The 19,756-nt window shown below is 43.0% G+C and overlaps 1 protein-coding gene across 6 annotated transcripts in view; it reads right to left on the bottom strand.

Annotated features, from left to right (window-relative positions):
• UBE4A (ubiquitination factor E4A) overlaps positions 1 to 19,756 on the bottom strand; it is a 35,052-nt gene that overhangs the window by 13,385 nt on the left and 1,911 nt on the right. For 5 of the 6 annotated variants that reach the window (XM_050922162.1, XM_050922160.1, XM_050922161.1 and 2 more), the window contains 14 exons: positions 18,724 to 18,885; positions 17,034 to 17,210; positions 14,016 to 14,128; positions 12,632 to 12,784; positions 12,325 to 12,484; positions 10,706 to 10,908; positions 9,899 to 10,090; positions 8,468 to 8,801; positions 8,069 to 8,195; positions 6,339 to 6,646; positions 5,200 to 5,332; positions 3,183 to 3,370; positions 1,531 to 1,631; positions 1,289 to 1,402 (listed from right to left, as the gene is read on the bottom strand). In XM_050922162.1, coding sequence (XP_050778119.1) covers positions 1,289 to 1,402; positions 1,531 to 1,631; positions 3,183 to 3,370; positions 5,200 to 5,332; positions 6,339 to 6,646; positions 8,069 to 8,195; positions 8,468 to 8,801; positions 9,899 to 10,090; positions 10,706 to 10,908; positions 12,325 to 12,484; positions 12,632 to 12,784; positions 14,016 to 14,128; positions 17,034 to 17,210; positions 18,724 to 18,844 — 2,424 coding nt within the window. In that variant the 5' untranslated portion in view covers positions 18,845 to 18,885. The remainder of the gene's footprint in view (positions 1 to 1,288; positions 1,403 to 1,530; positions 1,632 to 3,182; positions 3,371 to 5,199; positions 5,333 to 6,338; positions 6,647 to 8,068; positions 8,196 to 8,467; positions 8,802 to 9,898; positions 10,091 to 10,705; positions 10,909 to 12,324; positions 12,485 to 12,631; positions 12,785 to 14,015; positions 14,129 to 17,033; positions 17,211 to 18,723; positions 18,886 to 19,756) is intronic. The other variant, XM_050922165.1, reaches the window with a different exon arrangement.

Here is a 19,756-nt window from a genome sequence, read left to right as displayed (position 1 = left end):
TCTACAATACTATTTACACCTAATTACTTAACTAACTACACTTAACGATCTAACTAACAACTGTAACAATAACGGTAGTTAACAAGGAGAGCTAGGGACGTGGAGGACAGCTATGCCGCGCTCCACAGTTCCAACGACCGACACGGCGGTAAGAAGGAACTGAGGAGCGGGTGGGCCGGCAGGGGTATATATTGAGCGCCATGGCGGCGCCACTCTAGGGGGCGACCTGCCGGCCCACTGGAGTTGCTAGGGTAAAAAGTTTCCGACGAACGTGCACGCGCGGAGCGCACACCTACCTGGAATGGATGTGAGCAATCACTCGAAGAAGAACTTTTAAGTTTCTTCACAACTGTGGATCTCTTTGCATTCCCGGTGATGTAGTGAACCTCACACAGCAGAGTTCCAGGTAACGGTAAGTCCCACAGTGAGCCAACTCTGTCAATGACAGGAGCTCTTCTCTCTGCGTTTACACAAGGCTCCCACGGCCACATACGTTTAACAAACAAAAACACAGAACATTCACTTAAACCACAAGCAACATTCGGAAGAACCTACGATCATTCAAGCAGGTGGGTTACATCTATGCTGCCTGGCTCATTTGCTAGTCCCCAGGCCCACACTTCTATCACAGGACATACAGCTGAGCTCTCCAAACAAAGGGCCCTTTTTATAGTAGCAAAAAGCAGCTCCAAAAGATGTGGTTAGAAAATAATCACACGCTGGGGACAAAGAAGTTCATCTGAGTCTGATGCCTTGTAAGCCCAAAGGACAAGGCTGTCTTGAAACAGCAGCATCTGTTAAGATAACAAGGAATTTGCAAAGGAGGCCACAGGGATTTGGTAATCACAAACTGCAAGATGATTCACACGAGCCAGCTATAGCTCAGATAAGCAACAGGTAGACGTCCTCACGACTATGCCAATGTACTTCAGTCCTGACCTGAAAAACCTTCTTTTGTTTTGGCTTCCTCCCTCCCTCCAGCCACACCAATTGCTCTGCAGGAGCCCTGGGGTTCTAGTCCCAGGTCCCAACACAGTTCAGCCAATGTCCTTCAATGCCTGCCAGCGCCTCTCACTACTCCATCTCCTGGGTTCTCTTGAGCAGACTGTCAATCTAGCTGAACTCTGCCAAACTGCTTGAAACGCATCTGATGTAGACACACATCGCTAGGAGCGAGGATGAGCCTAATTTCACTTGTGATATAGGTCTGGTATTTTAACCAGCCATCTCAAATACAGGAGCTGTGCCTGCTTCTGGTGCCACAGCTAGAGCGCCTTCCATGCCCTACCTGTATGGCTTCATCCAACAGGAAAATGGCATCGTTCATGAGCAAGTTAAGGAAACGTAGGAAGAGAGGAGGGTTCATTGCCTCTAGGTTTTCTGAGGCATAATCAGCCAGACCCTACAAATCACACACAGAAATGATGCGTTAATGCTCCATCACAGTTCAAACTTAAGGACACATAACTCAACACTTAATACAGCATTGTACAAACCAAACAAACTACTGACGTGCTTCTCTTGGCTTACCTTTATACTTTGCCGGTATGACTCTGTCCCCCACATGTACCTGAGAATGGGATACATGGGTCGACGGTAGTTAAACTTCTGCTCAAACTGATGGGGATCCCCTAAAGAAAAGCAAAAGGGAGAGGACGTGTCCATTCAGCAAGAATCGGCACTGTATTTTTAACCTCTCCACAGTTCACACATAGCATCAGGCCAGGGGAGAGCAACACTTGCTCACCTCCTTGAGAAAACTCAAAAGCTCACTTCCCAGTTCACCCTGCTCAGCAAGGAATAACTTTCACAGCAGGTTCCTGAAACACAGCCAAAGTCAGGAAGCAAGAGCCAATTAAATGCTATCTTTTCTTACTATGCAGCTCCAACATTGTATAAGCTTCACAGAGCCCAGGGACTTAATTTTATACAGACTTTACATGCACTTAGAGAGTTTTACCCAACTAAATCAACCAGTCTGGGGAAGATGACAGGACTCTGACATTCGAGAGGTTCCTGTACTATTTTAAAGGAGTTGTTAAAGTTAACAGGGGAGACAAACTGTCCTGATTTTGAGGCCTCTTTACCTCAAAGAAACAGGAAAGAGACCAACACTAGTGCCTTTGAAAGCAAGAAACTTTTAAAAAGTGACTGGTACATCAAACGCTTTTGCTCCACTTTCCCTTGGAACAAGCATACCAGTTAATAACAGCATCTCGGGAGTTCACTGTGTTTGTGTTGTTGAAACCACTTCCCTGGCAGTGGTTTGTAATAGCACAAGTGCTGACTGTCAGTTCACAGGAAGCAACCAAGTTGAAGCACTCAGCATCAGCCACCCCCCCACCAGACAAAGGAATCAATCCTGTTCCTATGCATGTCAGTAGCAAGGCTATCACTGACTTCAGTAGGAGCTGGATTAACCACTAAGCATGTAAGGCAAGCAGTGCTGATTTAGTCTGCTGAGCTGCTGGATACCTCTTAGAGAGGAGGACCCTGAATAAACGATAATTATGTTAGAGCACAATGTCAGCATATAAAATTAGTGTGCAAGGACCAGTCGAATGCAGAGTCCCAGGTCCAGGAAGCAGGGGCCAGAAATGCTGTGAAGGAAGCATACTTAGACTCTAGTTGTGAGAGGAGAGGGGAGCACCTCTCCTTGCTCCATAGTGATTCTCCCTCTCGGATTGAGGTGATCAAGAGGGAGAAGAGAATCCTGACTGGGATGTAGGGCAGTAAGAATACAAATGTGTCTGGGGGGGCCTCTGAGAAAAGCTACCTATGGAAGGTCTGTGAGTGTGGAAATGTGCCTGTTTCCCCCTCAGCTGAGCACGTTCATGCTTAAATCAATGTAAGTTTTATTGTCTTCAATGGGAGCAGGATAGAACCCCTAGTGGGCACGGCTAGATAGGTACGTTAATAGACCTGATTAGACCATGAAATGTAGCTTTCCAGAGCACCTATTTTCCTGATACATGCAAAACTGCAACATATCAGCAATTCAAAATAGATGCATTTTTGCCAAAGTGCCATCTGTCTAATATGGTCTAATGGATTTGACCAAGCCTGAATAGATTAGGTTTGGTGCACCACTGTCAATAGAACAAGGCATGTCAAAGCCTGCGGACATCCTCCCACAGATTCTTCTCAGGGTACGAGACAAATCCCTCCCCTTCCCTGTTTACCTGTAAACTCAATATCCACAAAGACCTTGATGAGTGCCTCTGCAAGATGGGCAGCATGGCGGTAGGAGCAGAACACTCGCTCGCGATGGAACATGCTGGAGACAAGTGGGTTCTGGACCTGATCTAAGTGAGGCATCACTGCTTCCAACACTTCTGCCAGCTTGGCTCGCAGGTGAGGATTCTTCATCCTGGAAAAGAAAAACCGATATAATAGGGCAGTTTAGAGCAAAAGGGGAATTTGACTGACCAAAGAGAATCCCAAAGATTGTGGCCATCCACATGGGGAAGGGCTGGCTAACATCACTACACTCGTGCAGCCAAACTTCTGACATAACTGAAAGCACCTGACCTACCACTTGCATTCCTAACAGCATGCCATGGTCGTTCTCAGTCACTAGTGGTTAAACCGGACAGAGGGGTTACAAAGGGAGTGAGCTTTTGGCCTCATCTCTCCTAGAACACTCTCTCAGTGATGCATACTATTGCACATTCATGCTTGCTCATCAGTTCCAGCTCCTCTGCCCTAGCCCACATGTGTTTTGATGGCAAACATTCTGTTATATCAGCTATGCGCTGAACCTGTCTAATGCCTCTGTTTCCTACTTACAGAACAGAAGTAGCATTTTGAACTTACAGAGTGCTCTTACTAATATATCTGAGAGCATCTAGCTGGGGTGGGTAAGCATTATTGTCCCCATTATAGAGGTGGGGCACAGGGGTTTAGTGACCTGTCCAAAACTGCAGAGTCAGTGAAAGAAGTAAGTGAGAACAGACCCCAAGTCTCCCAACTCCCATGCTGGGCAGTTGCAAATAGCACCCCAGGGAGAAGTTGGAGTTTACCTGCTCCTGTTGTTGCCATGAATATAATTATGCACACACAAATATGAATAGCATGAACACAGTGTACACAATGATATCTTACCACAAAGATCAATAACTGCTCACAATTTTGTTCAGTGCTTAGGCAACAAGCACCGAGGCAACAGAAGTCTCAGAAACAACTAAAATAGACCATCTAGACAACCCCTATTTTGATCATTAGCAAAACATCCAATTGCATAAAACAGGAAACTTCCCAAATCAGTCATAAACATGAAACAAAGTCTCCATTCTTCAAAGAAAGCACAAGTTCTACTGGGTTTGAGGCATTCTGGTAGTAGTAGAACAATAAAAGGAAGTATTTTTCAGGTGCTTTTCAGATAGATCGAGATGTGCTGACCTCATCTGTTACATGAAAACACACTATTGTACACACATTCACTTGCTTCTGCAGCAGTGATAAACCAGACTACCCTTCCTGATGCCCAGCACTCTTCCCTACAACTGTAAATGCCATGAAAATCCCTTTCTTTTTTTGACATAAATATAAAACATCTGATTGTGAAAACAATTTTGGGAGACGCACTTCAGCTTCCTCCTTCAGGGGACATATGGGGAAGATTGGGGAACAACATTTAACATAAATGCAAGTGTCAGGCATTCCATCGTTACTCAAAGTTCACTAACAACCAGCTGTAACTAGATAGGCTCCCAACATTACAGTTCATTTGGCCTTAACAAGTAACTGAATGCTAAACTCCCATTTGTGCCTTACAAGGGCTTTGGGGTAAAGTTCTTTGCTTATTATGCCTCTCGTGAGTAGAATTCTTGGCCATCATCCCAGTAGATCAGCTGAGTCATTAACGTTTACATCAAACCTCAAGTATCAGAGGGTAGCCGTGTTAGTCTGGATCTGTAAAAGCAGCAAAGAATCCTGTGGCACCTTATAGACTAACAGAGGTTTTGGAGCATGAGCTTTCGTGGGTGAATACCCACTTCCTTACATGCATCTGAGGAAGTGGGTATTCACCCACGAAAGCTCATGCTCCAAAACCTCTGTTAGTCTATAAGGTGCCACAGGATTCTTTGCTGCTTTTATCAAACCTCAAGACACCACTTATGATTTTTACTTATTTGTTTTTCTCTCTGGATGCTTTGCAGTAAATGTAAAAGGACAAAGGGCTGGAAACTTATCTACCTCTCTACATCACCCGTGAAAACAGTAACAAAGTGAAAGACATGCTCCAGAGAGTCTGCAGAAGTCTCCAAGATGTCATCAGCAAAACGCCGCAGGAAAATGAAGAAATCACCCAAATTATCAGAGAAGAATTCTGTGAATAGAAGTCATAAGTATTAGTGTCTCCTCAGGCAGTTCCTTCAGGCACTCTTTTCTATCCTTCCCTGTATGTTTCCTCCCAGTGCTTCTAATGGTGATTAAAACTAACATGGTTGTTTAATGCCAATGAACAAATGAAGCAATTGGCGAGGATGCCAGCACAGCCCGTAAAAACTGTATCCCTAGACCTAACAGGAACAACTTGTATTTAAAAAAAAAAAAAAAGAAATACAATTTTAAGGATCCTCAAACTGATACAATTTACTGTACATGGAGATCAGTTCACCCACCATGGAGACAAGTCACCTTTGGGGTGAAACTTGGTTGCTGTTTAGCAGTACATAATAGTAAACCACAGCTGAAGGATCCATATCCAATTGAAACTGCAGGGGAATGTTAGATGAGTAATTACATTCTGCCTAAATCGGAATTTGGCAGGACATTGGGATTGGGCACTTCAGCTCCTACAGAAAGTGCCTGATACTTTTAAAAGGGGCCAGGACCTTAGTTTGTCTCATCTGAAAGACAGTACTTCCACCAGCAGAGACCCCTGTCAACAAACAGGGGTGTTGGTTGAGCTGACACAGAACAGCGCTATCTACTGGATCACCAATATAACATCACTTCCTGGAAAATTCAGAACTTCCATGGACATTTCCCATGCCAGCACACATCCAGCCCAAACCTGGCTTAGCTTGCACTATCTGTTTAGAATCACAAGTTTATGCTCTCAGTCATTTCTATGATGCTCATCACTTTGTCCTCTTCACTCTTGAAATTTTGGGGCAGAACTTCACATTTTTTCTGGATAGGTCCTACAGCCCTGATTTTGCAAAGTGTTGAGTTCCTGCAAAATGCAGGTGCTCAGCACCTCCAAAAGAGTCAGGCTATATATTGTATACATAATGTAAAATGAAAAGGATCCTAAAGTAATTTTAAGGTGAGAAGTTGCTTGGCCCTCTGCCTTTAAAGGTGTGTTTGTCTTAATGAATCTCATTCACCTGGTACGTAAGCCAGTGCACTGTGCTCCACCTCTGGCAAAGGGAATGTCAGGTCTATAGGCTCAGTCCCTTGGTTTCCTATAGCCAGCTGGACCAGGAGAACTGCCATGGACACCTGCAAATTCAGGCAGTTCTGTAGCATCTGTGGCTCAGTCACTGATGTTTTGGTGGAGAGATAGACAGTCATCAGGCGTTCAAACTGCTCCCGCAGACTGTCTGTGGCAGGGCTGGAACTTTGTTGAGCCTCTCGCCAGGCTACTTGCAGCCGGTGAAGGCTTTGGTTTATCTTTACCATCTGATCATGCAACCTGCCCAAAAAACAAAAATGAGAATACCAGAGACTAGATGAAAATAGATTTGGTACAGATTGCCCACATAGCTCATAAATGTGCACCCACTTTTACTCTGCTTGTATAATACTGAGTGGCATTGTGCAGCTGGCTGAAGCAGCTGAGAGGACAGAAAAAAGTAGGACACAGTACCAGCTTTAGAAACTGCTCCATTCCATCTGAATAAGCAGAAAGAAGGATGTAACTGAGTGAGCATTATTTTAATCCACTGTCCTCAAATTATCCCCCACAAATAATACAGTCTGGTGGTCTGCCGAATGGAATACTATCAGAATCAGACAGCGAGATATTGGGAGGATGCAGTTCCAAAAAAGGAGCTCTCTTACAAACTGGTCTGCAGAATGCAAAATCTGGTGAACCACCAGTGCTAACTGCACCAGATGGCTAGCTTGGCCTATGCAGTTGTAAATCCTCAGATTACCAAAGTCAGAGATTTTCTAGGTAATGTGGTGATGTTTCCTTGCATACATTTCCAGTTTCCCAGCAACAAATCCATTTGCATAATTTTTGGCTATTTCTATATTTAGATGATAAACCACATGGAAGGTGAGTATGCTTACATCATTGGTGACCTCACAGTATCTCGGCAACAATCCACAGTGGAAGGCTAAGGGAACAGTACATTTTAGTGTCCAGCAGACCACTTCCTGAGAAGAGCAGCCAGTTATCTTCCTAATCTGCTTAAAACGAAACCCACTCACTATGGCAGTTCAAATATTCTACAGAGTACAAGTATCCTGAGACAGCAACACTCTCCAGTACGGACAGGAGACATGGGCCTTTTCTTTTCTGGGGAAAGATCAGCAGCTAAATGAAAATGATAATGAAAGCTAACAAGCCCATGAACCAGACATTATCAAAGTCAAACCAGGGGTTCAACTCTTCAGTAGGCCCAAAGATAACACCTGGTTAATCGGCTTGTCAGCTTTTATTTGAGCATAGGTGAAATAAAGCTCAGGCTGAATTTTTATCTATAGCCTGGAGCTCAGGTGTCATCAGCACAGTTAGAAAAACAGGCAAAACAGTACTGGACCTCTGAGATATTGTGAGGACACTCCTTGTTCAAGAGTATTTCTGGCTGGTGATTTTTTTTATATTTTTTTTAAATATTAAATGGATACAGAGTGGTACTAAAAACACACAAGGAGAGAAACGGAGTAAGTTTCTCCTTACATTTCCCTTATGATTTTAGCATTCTTCTGTTATTTGAGAACACCAGATGTTACCTGAGCCTAGGCAAAAGAATCTCTCCCACAAGCCTGCACACACACTGGTTTAAAATATATCCATAAGAAATAAAGGTTTGTGTGGCACGTCCCTGTTACCAACGCTGTTTATAACCACTGCTTCCTGGGCTTACAAGGCTAGCAGAGGAGTTACCTGTGAAATCCTAAATGGAGGGTGTATTGTGTCAGGACTAAATTCTCGGTCACCAGATTGTAGCTGTGGGCAAACTCTGGCTCCTTCTCAGTCACAGCTGGAATCAAACATGTTTCTTTTTCCAAGCCTTAAATAAATTAAAAGCACCAGTGAGTTAACACTGCCCCGCTAGGTCTGGGAAGGGGATTTCAGCACAGTCAGAAAGACCTGACTTGGTGTGGGTGATATTTTAACTTTTTGCAGCTTATTTACTCCTTCCCCACTACCCATCTAATCTGTTGCCTCCTTTTCCTCCTGGAGAGGCACGAGGTATAGTGTTGTAGGGGAGATAAAGTGCTTGTGAGCCCAGATGGAAGCAAATGCAACACAAGGCGAGTATAACATGTCTAGCACACCTACCTTTCATATGCACGTTCTTACTTCTCCTCTCCTCTTCATTCAGCTCTTTCAGGGCACAGTAGGTGGGATCGAAGGTGAGAAGCCTAGGAGATCTGGGTTTACAAAATGGCTGGCACAGTTTCAGGAGGGCAGCTCCTAGATTCAGAAAGAAGGCATCCGAGGCATACATCTGGAAGAAGATCTCTGGCATCTGGTTAGCCCAGATTTTGGTACGGCCTGCATTCGCATGGAGACAGTTTCCAAGCCAGGACAGAATCCTGTGTTTGGTCTCTGGAGACAGCTGTAACAGGTTCTTCAGCATCTGGTAGATTTTCTCATGGAACTGGGCCATAAACTGTTACAAAAAATAAAATAAAAAACTGATCCATCATTGAAGGCATTTTTGAAAAAGATTCATTTCACTTGCACTTTTCAAAGTTGGTCTGAGAGTACACAAGTCATCCTAATCTTCTGGAAAGTCCCTTAGGGCCTTCCTATCCTGCCTCTGATAGCTTGCCTTTCAGCCCAGCTAGACAGATGCATGGGAGCTCTGCTCTAGCTAGCATGCTAAAAATAGCAGTGTGGACATTGCTGCCTGGGCAGTGACTCGGGCTAGCAGCCCAAGTTCAAACCTGCCTGCCCCTGAGTCTGAGCTCAGGTGGCTAGCCTGAGTTGAGAGTTCACATAAAACTGTTTTTCGTGCACTAGCTCAAGGGGAGTTAGTGCGAGTCTGTCGACTCCATGCTGGGAAGCATGCTCCCAGCTGGAGTGCAGACATACCCATAGGTGTTTAGGTGTAGCTCCCATGCCCCTTACCAGTCTCTCCTGTCAGAGACGACATGTGATGAACAGAGCAACCCTGAAGCCAACAGCAAAAAGCAAGGAGGACACTTTAAGAGATATAATGAATTGTTTCAATGGAAAGTAAAACCGAACTTCTTTATAGGTCACTGCATGGAAAGATGGTCTTGTGGTAGGGCACATGACTGGGAGCCAGGTGATCTGGGTTCTGCTCCTGGATCTGCCAGGCTCTCTATGGGGAACCTTTGTGCTTGAGTCTTCTCACTTGAAGAACAGGGATTACAGCTATCTTCCAGGGTTTGTGATGCTTCATCTATTAATGTCTAGAAAGTTCTTTAAGATTTTGCACTTCTGCAGCACCTTCCATCTGAGCAATCCAAAGCATTCTACCTACATCCATGGAGTTATCCTCCCACCACCCTGTGAGGTCTGTGCTATCCTCACTGTCCAGGTGGGGAAAACAGCGTCACAGCACACAGACATAGAGTGACTTGTCAAGGACATACAGCCACCCTGTGGCAGAGCCTGGAACAGAACCCAGATCTTCTGAGCCCAAGTCATTTGCTGTAACCCATTACAAGGCTTCCTTTCCTTAGGAACACACGCTGTGGTTCAGTATTAGAAAGTGGCACTGATGCACTTCAGCTCAACCTGATGAATGTTGGACTCCTGCACTTTGATCTCTTGTGGACTGGATCGGGATGGATTCAGAAAGTATCCATGATTCTCCACTACGCCTGGGGTCTTTAGCAAGCAGGAGATGCTCAAGATGACTCCTAGCAGGGTCTTCTGATACATCTGTCCATTGGTGGGGTCCTTTGGTTGAATGTAGTCTACAAAAACCTAAAGAGACAGAAGATGTGCATGCTATTGTTCATAAAAGTATGAAGGGAACCTGTTGATTTGGGAGTGGTCAGAGAACAGCAGGAGTAACTTGTTAGAGAAGGAATGTAGGAACAAATTATTTCATTCTCTTTCTCATTATTTCATCTCTCATAGAGGATGAAGATAAATACATAATTTTTGAATCACGGAGGATGCTGCATGCAGCCAATACACAGTCCCTTTCCTATAGCTGGAAGGCATGGGTCTCAGCAACACACTTCACTGACAGTGCATATTCACCAGAGCAGAATGTGAGCCCTGCACATATCCAACCTGTCATTTAGTAACAAAGCTAAAGCAAAAGCCATTAGCCACTGCACAGGAAGGTACATCTACATCAGACCACCAGCCTGTGGACTTACTCCATTTCTCTCCTTGTTGGCAAGCTCACCAGCAAGGCTAAGTGTCAAAGGGCCACAGAAAGCGAATTACTCTATTACATAGAGGTAGTCTTTCTGGGTAATGGCAGAGGCATATTAGTGGGACAGTGTAGAGGGAATTTGCTCTGCTGCTGCCTATGTAGCACTTTTCCAGTGGACACCTGCACTTCTCACCAGCACTAAACACACTTACCTGCGCTATATCTTTCTGTCTGGTGAAATAGAGGAGCATATCCAGATAAGTGTACAGCAGGGTCTGACAAAGATCCAGGTCTTTGATTCTACCCAACAGAATATCAAACACAGGAACCATGACCTCCCCAAATGTCCGTACTTCCTCATCCATCGTCAAGGCTTCTATGACCTCCTCAAGAAACTCAGTCACATCTTCAAAGTCTAATAAAAGAAGTAAAGGGCAGAGGTAGAAAAACATTTAACAGAAATATTCAAAGTATTTTTTAGTGGCTTCAGCCTATTAACACTTTAGGCTCATCTCGTTATAATTCTTCACCATCAGCCAATTAGATAACACCATATTGTCAAATACCAGCCACAGCAGGACGGCAGGTCACGTGTACAGTCAGTTCTGGGAGGCTGCATGGGTTAGCTCATGATTTAGCAAATCCATATCTAGAGACGCCTGAGATATTGACTACTTAGGAATAAATTAAATAAAGAGACAAGAATTTCCAACACATTTTAAGTAGAACCAATTGTGTTTGACAAGGACATTAGAAACATTCTTAACACTAGACACATTTTCCTCCTGCCAAGTGGAAATAGTTGTGTTTTCAGATGGGATAAGGACTAACTAAACGTACTTGAACTTCCCCTCCAATTTTAAATCCCTTACAAAGGGGGGCGGGGGGAGTCTCGGTATTTTATTCTGCAGAATACTTTGTTGGAGAGAGACAGACAGACAGACAGACAGGAGAGACAGACTGACTCATAAACCAGTTCTCCTCCCAACACCAATCCCACAAACATTCAGTGGACCCTAGGATGGGCCCTTGGGTGACTGGTATCCATGGACTGCCCTTTGGCCCAAGGTGTTAACTTCTCTAGTGACACAGAAAACCAAGAAAGCAGACGGCAATTTCCCCTACACTTTGTGTTGAAAAGAACTGAGTTGTTCACAGGCTCCATCCCATTTCTGGATCTATTCACTCCTGTTCAAAGGTTATTTTAAACTCTAGGAATTGACCTATTAGTTAAGGTTCCTGACATGGTCAGATGCTCCTGATCCAAGATGTCTAAAGAAATTATTCTTATTCCTTGCCCCTTAGGTAACTTACAAGTTTGGATTTTAATTTGTACATTATATCAGATCTGTTATTTACAGGGGTGAAATCCTGGCCCCAGTCAAGTCAATAGCTAAACTCCCTTTGATTTCAAGGGCACCAGGATTTTACCCATTATGTTTATGAAAATATACAAGACAAAGCGTTAACAAAATGTCCAGACCCTTAAAGGGTAAAATACGGTTCAGTCAGCGTTGCACTCACCACAGTTTTCTATTAGTGGGGTTAGTTTGTCTTGTTAGCGTCAACTGGTTTTACTTTCACTGGTTTTACACAAGACCTCGAGTTGTCCTAAGACCACCAAACCTGTCCTATTACTTTAGGCATTTCTCTAAGACTATCTACTGCTTACATGGCTCACTTGATTCTGAATGTCAAGCTTGGACCTTAAATAGCAGAGGCGTTGGGTTTGATGTTCTTGTTATAAAGTGGAAAGAAAAAGCAACAATATTTGGTCATCTGAGGATAACTACTAACCCACCAGGAGAAAGAGACATAGCTATAAACCTACGCGTTCCTCTCAGTGCCTCCAGCAGCAGGTCCACCAGCTGCTCACAGACATTCTGGTTGACATAGATCTCTGAGGTGAGAAGAACAGTGCGAGTGTTCGACACAGTCAGATTCCTGCAGCGAACTGCAAATGGCAGCAGGTTCTCTGGCACTTTGGTTATCTGCATGGAAAGAAGAATTGAGACAGAAGGAATGATGTGCCCTGAAATGTGTTGGTATATGTGGTATAGTCTGCCAACTTGCTCATTTCAGCTCAGTAATCAGATTGCATATGATGCTACTTCCCCTTCTCAAGGCTGCCTACCCACCTCTTCCTTTGCTCTCTGGAAACAGGCATATAAGTAGTGAAGAATCTGTTTCTCTCCTGCGTCTCTATCTGCTGAAAGATTCTGTGTGCTGACAGAGGTCATGTAAATCAGGTGATTTCCTGGTTCCTGAAGCAACAAGCGGGCGAAGAGTGCCTAGACACAAATTAAAAATATACTGAAAATAAACACACAATCCCAAGTGTCTAAAGTCACAACCCTCCCCCTTCTCCCAACAAAAAATACCGCACACCAAATCATCCTAACACAGCTCCTTTTTGCCCATTAGGCTTTCCTTCCCTACTGAGAAATGCAGAGCGTTCAGTGCTAGACCAGGGTTTCTCAGAGTTTTCCCAGTCTGCTAAGCCAACAGCTTCTCCATTCACCTTCAAAACGTACAGCAGTTTTACTAATAGGCATCTGTAACCCTTGCCTTTGAAAACAAATTTGACAAGCATTAGCACGACAATCCTGTTAGAGGAGCAGGTCTCTTTACAATGTTTTGATGAGGTGGGTGGTGGCAGAGCTGAGTACTGGAGCACCAACTCCCACTGTTCTCTGTTATAAGCAAAGGCATTCTGACCTTCCAGAAGGTGGACACAGCAAATTAAACTGGAGGAGTGAGAGAGACCTTGGGATTTTATCCATTCTGTCACCATACTCCTAATCTATATCTTCCCATTCAGTCTCCAACATTGGCAGCAGATCTCTGCAGCCACTAGGAGGAGCTAGTGTTAGCACCCTATAAGCACTCCGAAGCCCGCAACCACTAAGCCTAAAGTCACTTCCAGCCCAGTTGTCACAGGCAGCAGCACATTTCACCGTTAGTGAACAAGTCTGCACTTGAGGGTAAACCCTAATATGCTGTGCAGGGAAGGAGCAGAGTTCAAGTTACTGTTAGTAGCTGAGAGCCAGATTTTTTGTGCACCGTAAGAACTAAACCGTCCCCATCAGTAAATCGCAATTTCAGCTATCAAAAGCTGTGAACAGAAATGAATGACCCCTTCTCGATTTGGCGAGGAATAACCACCGACACACTAACCCACAGTGCCTTCCCAGAGCCCAGAATACAGCCAGTTTGGCTCTCCATGGCCGCTGCTTCCCAATGCAGACTACCAAAAGGTCTATTGTTAGCCTCATCTAAAAACAAAAAAAACCAAAACAGCTGAGCATGTTGGTTTCTCAGTAGCATGTGCACGAGTTGAGCTCTCCTCCCAGATCATTAATGTTTTATGCAGACCTGATCTTTAAATAGGAGTCATTAAACACCCATTTGGGACTGGACTTTTGAAGAGATACTCCACTTATTAAATCACTGCACCTTCTTCAGCTCAGCACTGCCAGACATCAACCTGAAAGAGTCAAGTTGACAGAGAAGTAGTGATACCTGTTCAATGTTTTCCATGTCAAGCCAGTCTTGTTCATCCAGTTCTGCAGCCATTTCCTCCAGGTACACGCAGCGAGCAGGAATTCCATTGCCGCTCTTCATACTGGGATCACCTGGGGAAAATCAAATCCACTTAAACAAGCCACCACAAGTATGTGCCTACCGACCGCATGTTCAGCATTGTGGAACTTGCCTGCTATAGGGAGTTAACTGCTGTAAACAACTATCAAATATTCCCATCCTCCCGCCACAAGGTTTCCTGTAGAATTCTGTTGAACCTTTAGTTAAAAGCTCTCTCTTCTGAGCAAGTAAAAACAGGTTTGACTCTAAAACATGATATACCAATTATCTTTTAAAAGGTACACAAATGACAATGCAACATCCACTGCACAACACACAGGTACACACCAGAATCCTATTTAAGAATCAGTTTGGGAAAAATCTGTTTTAATTGTAATATCCCAATGTTCACTAAAGCAAGCCCCATGAGAGTGAACTTCCCAATTTACACATACATACAGAAGCTCACTTTGCAAGAACAAAGTGTGCTCTAGTAGGTATTTTAATGCCAGGCCAGTCAATCAATTTATAATTGGTTTCCACTGGGATTATCACATTCTTCACCCATAGCCAAAAGACACCAAGAAAGAAGCAAAATTCTTTCTGCCTTCGGGAACAACTTTTTGTTTCAGAAGGCAGAAGTAGTAAGCAGAGGAACAGCCATTTTAGACTGGATTCTGACCAACAAGGAAGAATTGGCTGCAAATCTGAAGGCGGAAGGTCATTTGGGTGAAAGTGATCATGAAATGATAGATGTCATGATTCTAAGGAAAGGAAGAAGTGAGAGAAGCAGAATAAGGACGTCAAAAAAGCCATCTTTAACAAACTCAGAGAACTGGTAGATAAGGTCCCATTGGAAAAAAATCTAAGTGATAAAGGAGTTTAGGAGAGTTTGCAGTTTCTCACGGAGACAATATTAAAAGGCACAATTGCAACTATTTCAATGCAAAGGAAAGATAGGAAAGAATATGGCTCCATCAGGAGCTCTTTAATGGGCTGAAAAACAAAAAATCCTACACAAAATGGAAACATGGACAAATTGCTAAGGAGGCATACAAAAGGATAGGACAAGCACATAGCACTAGAGACAAAAAATCAGAAAGGCAAAGGCACAAAATGAGTTGCATATAGCCAGAGATATAGAAGGCAATAAGAAATTATTTAAATACATAAGGAGTGAGAGAGAGACAAGGGGAAACTGTAGGTCCTCATCTTAATGGGGAAGGAGAGCTAATAATTAATGACATCAAAAAGGCTGAGATGTTGAATTCCTATTTTGCTTCAGACTTCACTGAAAAGGTTAATGGTGATCAGTCGCTCAATGCAATGTTAACAACCTAGGGAAATTACAGGTTAAAGAATATATACATAAGTTAGATGTACTCAAGTCAGCAGGTCCTGATGAAATTCCTCCTAGAGTACTTAAGGAACTAGCTAGTTAAGGATAGGATGGACAATCACTTGTGAGGGATGGTCTAGATTTATTTGGTCCTGCCACAGTACAGGGAGCTGGACTTGGTTTCTCAAGGTCCTTTCCAGTCTTACATTTCTACGAAACATTGAATAAAATCACCCTGATGATCAAGTAAATCACTTCCCATCCAATCCCTACAACTGAACTTTACAAGTAAGAGGCAAACACATCAACACCGACTGGGCTTTAGGAAAGCAAGATGTGAACCATATCCTAGCTGCATGGTCATGCCAAGTGGGGATAATACAAATTACATTTTAGCGCTTTACATTTATTCCAGGCTGGATTGATTTAAATCACCAAGTGCAAAATCTCAATTTAAATTACCAATTTTAATCAAACTTTTCCATTTGTAGTTCAGTTATTTTCTAAAGAAAGGTGCATTCTCACTGGCTTATATAACCATTAAAACATGTTGATTTACAACTAAATAGAGCCTTTACACTATATTTTTTACATCTTTTTGCTACCTAGGAGGGTACACTATAACTACAATCATATACTTGAGCAACTATACAGCTTAATATTTTCAGATTCTTATTAATTTTACCTTTTCAGTATGTCAGAAAATGAAGAATGATGGGAAGAATCATAAAATTCATAATCTGAGCACATTCAATCAGCTCTCAGGTAGAGAGAAGCATTACAACACAAGTATGAGACCACTGAGGTGGGCTCAGTGGATGATCCTGATGAGATACATGATGGTGTCTGCTAAAGTCAGGGGCCGGGTCCCAAAGCCTGTGACAACTTTGCCAGTCTTAGGCTCAGTAGCACAAACATCGAGTCCCCGACAGGATCAAGCCCTTAATACAGTACATGACCTACTCTGCCATATTTATAAAGCTTGACATCCAAAGTCAAAATGGCAGGTGGGGGAGGATCTATCTTTATATGCAAAAGCAGCCTTTAACTCAAGGTTTTTGATAGAGGCTCATGGATTCAGCATATTTATTGTTTATTTAAATGTTTTAAGACCTTATAATAAATGTAGGCCTTAACATATGTGTATTAAATTCAGATATCATTTTAAATTGGTTGATTTTTAAAGGAAAACTTATAATTACTTCCTAAAAAGGTTATTTATTTAAAAAAATATTGATTTTCATTCACATTGTTCTTTTCAGATTTTTTTCACAACACTGCAAACAAACAACAGAAATTAACATTAGATTCTAAACTCTTCAGGGCACCATGTCTGCCTGTGTGTTTATATAGAGACTAGCAAACTGGAACCCTGGTCCTGATTAGTGTCTGGATGCTACTGTAATACAAATAATAAATAATAATGAGTGCAGTCTGCAGTCACACACATCTGACACTAGCCTTCAGACTTAATCTCAACCCTCAGGAGCCAAGATTGCCCTAGACTCTAACACACAATCATAACTACTCCTATGGCTAAGCTACTGTGCCTGCTAAGTAAATCTTGTAACCCTCAGAGTCTGGTGGGTAACACAAGTCTTCACTGCATGCCCACTCACTGTTGTCGAGGGTGATGAGGAAGATCCTCTGGATCATGTGATTGATGTTGAGCTGTTCACACAGCTCCTGCTGGGAGCGGAAAGAGCGGCTGATCTCAGCCACAGAATAGTCGCAGTCATCCAGACTCTCTGATACACTGTTATCTGAGTCATCTTGGCTGGCTGAGGTTTCATCTGCTGGAAAAGAGAAGATAGTAAACAAACATGTCCCTGGCCCAGGAAGAAATTAATATTGCTAAGCAGTGTGTCTCTGGGAACAAGAAGGGCTGAACTAACCCAAGGGACATGCACAAGTCCTTCCTATCTTTGTGCTGCCACTGATTTCAAACACCTACACTTAGGTTCCTACATGCAAAACCATGAATTATTCATTATCTGGCAAGCACAGCAATAAGCACACTATGGTTATAGTGCAGTTCTGCTGAAGGTAGTGATGATGTAGGCTGTGATGCACACCATTTTGTAACACACTGCTCAGACGAGGGTTGGACAAAAAGTTGATAAATAACCCTGTGTTCTATCTACACACTATATTCATCGATTGCCAGCATCACTGGCACTGCCATGGAGAAGAGTTACAGCCCCATACACTGTCTGCACGCCATGCTGCAGAATTAAGGAAGCAATGGCATTTTGTTTTGTAGAATACAAAGTGCCATTTAAAAATATTTACCTGTGAAAAGACTCTGTGTGAACATAGGCACCTTTCAAACAGTGCAAGTCTTAGAACAAAAAACTTAAACCTTTCACATCAGACAAATTGCTACTGAAAAGCAAAGTAGACCTACTGTCAGAACAAAATAAAATAGAGTACTACACTCTCTGGGTAAGAAACAAGTCACCCTGACCATTCAGATAGTTGGTGAATGGCCAAGGAGACATCCACACCCTTTCCCAAGCATTCTTGCCACTTCTACAACTTGCCCTCTGCAATGGTGTATGGACCAGTTACCATTCTCCCTCCTTGTCTCCCAAAAGACTCCCCTATGGATGTTGTAAGACAAGAGCATTGCTTTAAATAATACTGTTTAGTCCTTACACACTAATGTCCATCTTTAGAACATTAATTTGTAATGACTGCTTGTGACATAGTTGATATAATTATTCCCAAAATGGAGGCACAAGCTTGATGCCAAGCACCCACAGCTCCCTGTGCTCAGCACATCGGGGGGTGGGGGGGGAGGGAAGGGACACAGACACGGACGACAAAAAAAAAAAAGGCACAAGTGACTTGGTCAAAGCAAGAGTCAGTGTTCAGTCTAGCATCAGAACGCAAGTGTTTCTGGCTCCTAGTCCTGAATTCAGATCAGACTTCTCCCCTAAGAAGATTTTCTAGAGGACTACAAAAAAAGTTGGCTCAACAATTTAGGGCCTGATCCAAAGCTCACAGAAGTAAACTGCAAGACTCCCAGTGAATTCAATGGGCTTTGGATCAGGCCTCAAGTGCACAAAGTAAGATGCTATACTGACATACAAATAATACTGTGGACACCAGACAATTCTGACTCCTGGCTCCTATACTACAAGTGTCCAGGCTTGAAAAATATTTCTGTTTATGGATGGTCCCAAAGCTGCTCAGGATACTGAGCTGGAATAGTAAACACATACCAGAGTATGATAACCTTACAGACATGTTGTTAGGGAAGACCCTCTGCAACTAGCGCTGCATTGTTTGCTCTCCTCCTCTTACCAGTGAGCTGCCTCAGCTGCTGTTTTTGGATCGCTGCAAACTGCTTGGCATCAGCTAAGGAGCTGAAGAGGGCTGCAAAAGGGTTACTTGAGATGCTGTTGTTATTCTCTTGGTCTGTCATTTCACTTTAAAGTGTGCTCCATCCAGACATGGGGAGAGGGGCTGAAGAAAGAACAGGTATGACAATCACAAAGCAATGGTTAACAGCAGCAGCTACAATTCTTAACAGTTTAAAAATAAAACCAGAAGCGTCTTGTGGGGAGGATTTTTTCAACTAGGAATCCAAGATTTAAAGACAATTTACCTACACATCCAAGAACCCATCACTAAAAATAAGATGCCTGCTTTCACAGCTATTAAAATTGAAGGAGTACATAAGCACTCTACCTTGATATATTTTTTCAATGTTTAATGATACCTTTTAACATTAAAATTAAGCATTGAACTGAAACTGAAAAGAGTAAAGGAATTCAGTTATGGATGATTAGCTGTACCTAACAAAATTCATATCTTGTTAAGTTAACTTAGCGCCTATTACAGTGAGTGACCTTACATGTAAACAGTCCTGCAGCTCTGCAGGCAAAGGCCATGCCTACACTAACATTAACTGGGAAACCACATCCATGATGGAAACACTAATGGAGACAGGACACATGTTTTTACAGAAATGTTGTCTAGATCTGCTATCACTGGTAAAAATGCTGGGAGCTGGTGTCTGCTAGCACTCCTACCATTTCAGCACTATGGGAGCTGTACCATGGAGGGAGATTCTACTGAGGAAACTCAGGGCAGGAATACCCGAAGAGGCCAGCTAATGGTGGAAAGGAAGCCCAGTCCATTTGTTGATCCTTATTATTTCTTCTAAAAGTTATTTATTCTGCATCAGAGCATTAAAATAATCAGATGCAACACTTGGCAAACCACTCCACCTGTCTTTCCCTACAGAAATACAGGCAGTTATAGAAAGCAAAACAGCTTAACTTTTAGCCTAGAGTTTTGCTGGTTTGCCATGGAATAATTTCCTAATTTGTAA

Source organism: Gopherus flavomarginatus, chromosome 13 (genome assembly GCF_025201925.1).
Source record: "Gopherus flavomarginatus isolate rGopFla2 chromosome 13, rGopFla2.mat.asm, whole genome shotgun sequence".
Classification (NCBI taxonomy): Eukaryota; Metazoa; Chordata; order Testudines; family Testudinidae; genus Gopherus; species Gopherus flavomarginatus.
This window is presented reverse-complemented; position numbering and strand designations above follow the sequence as displayed.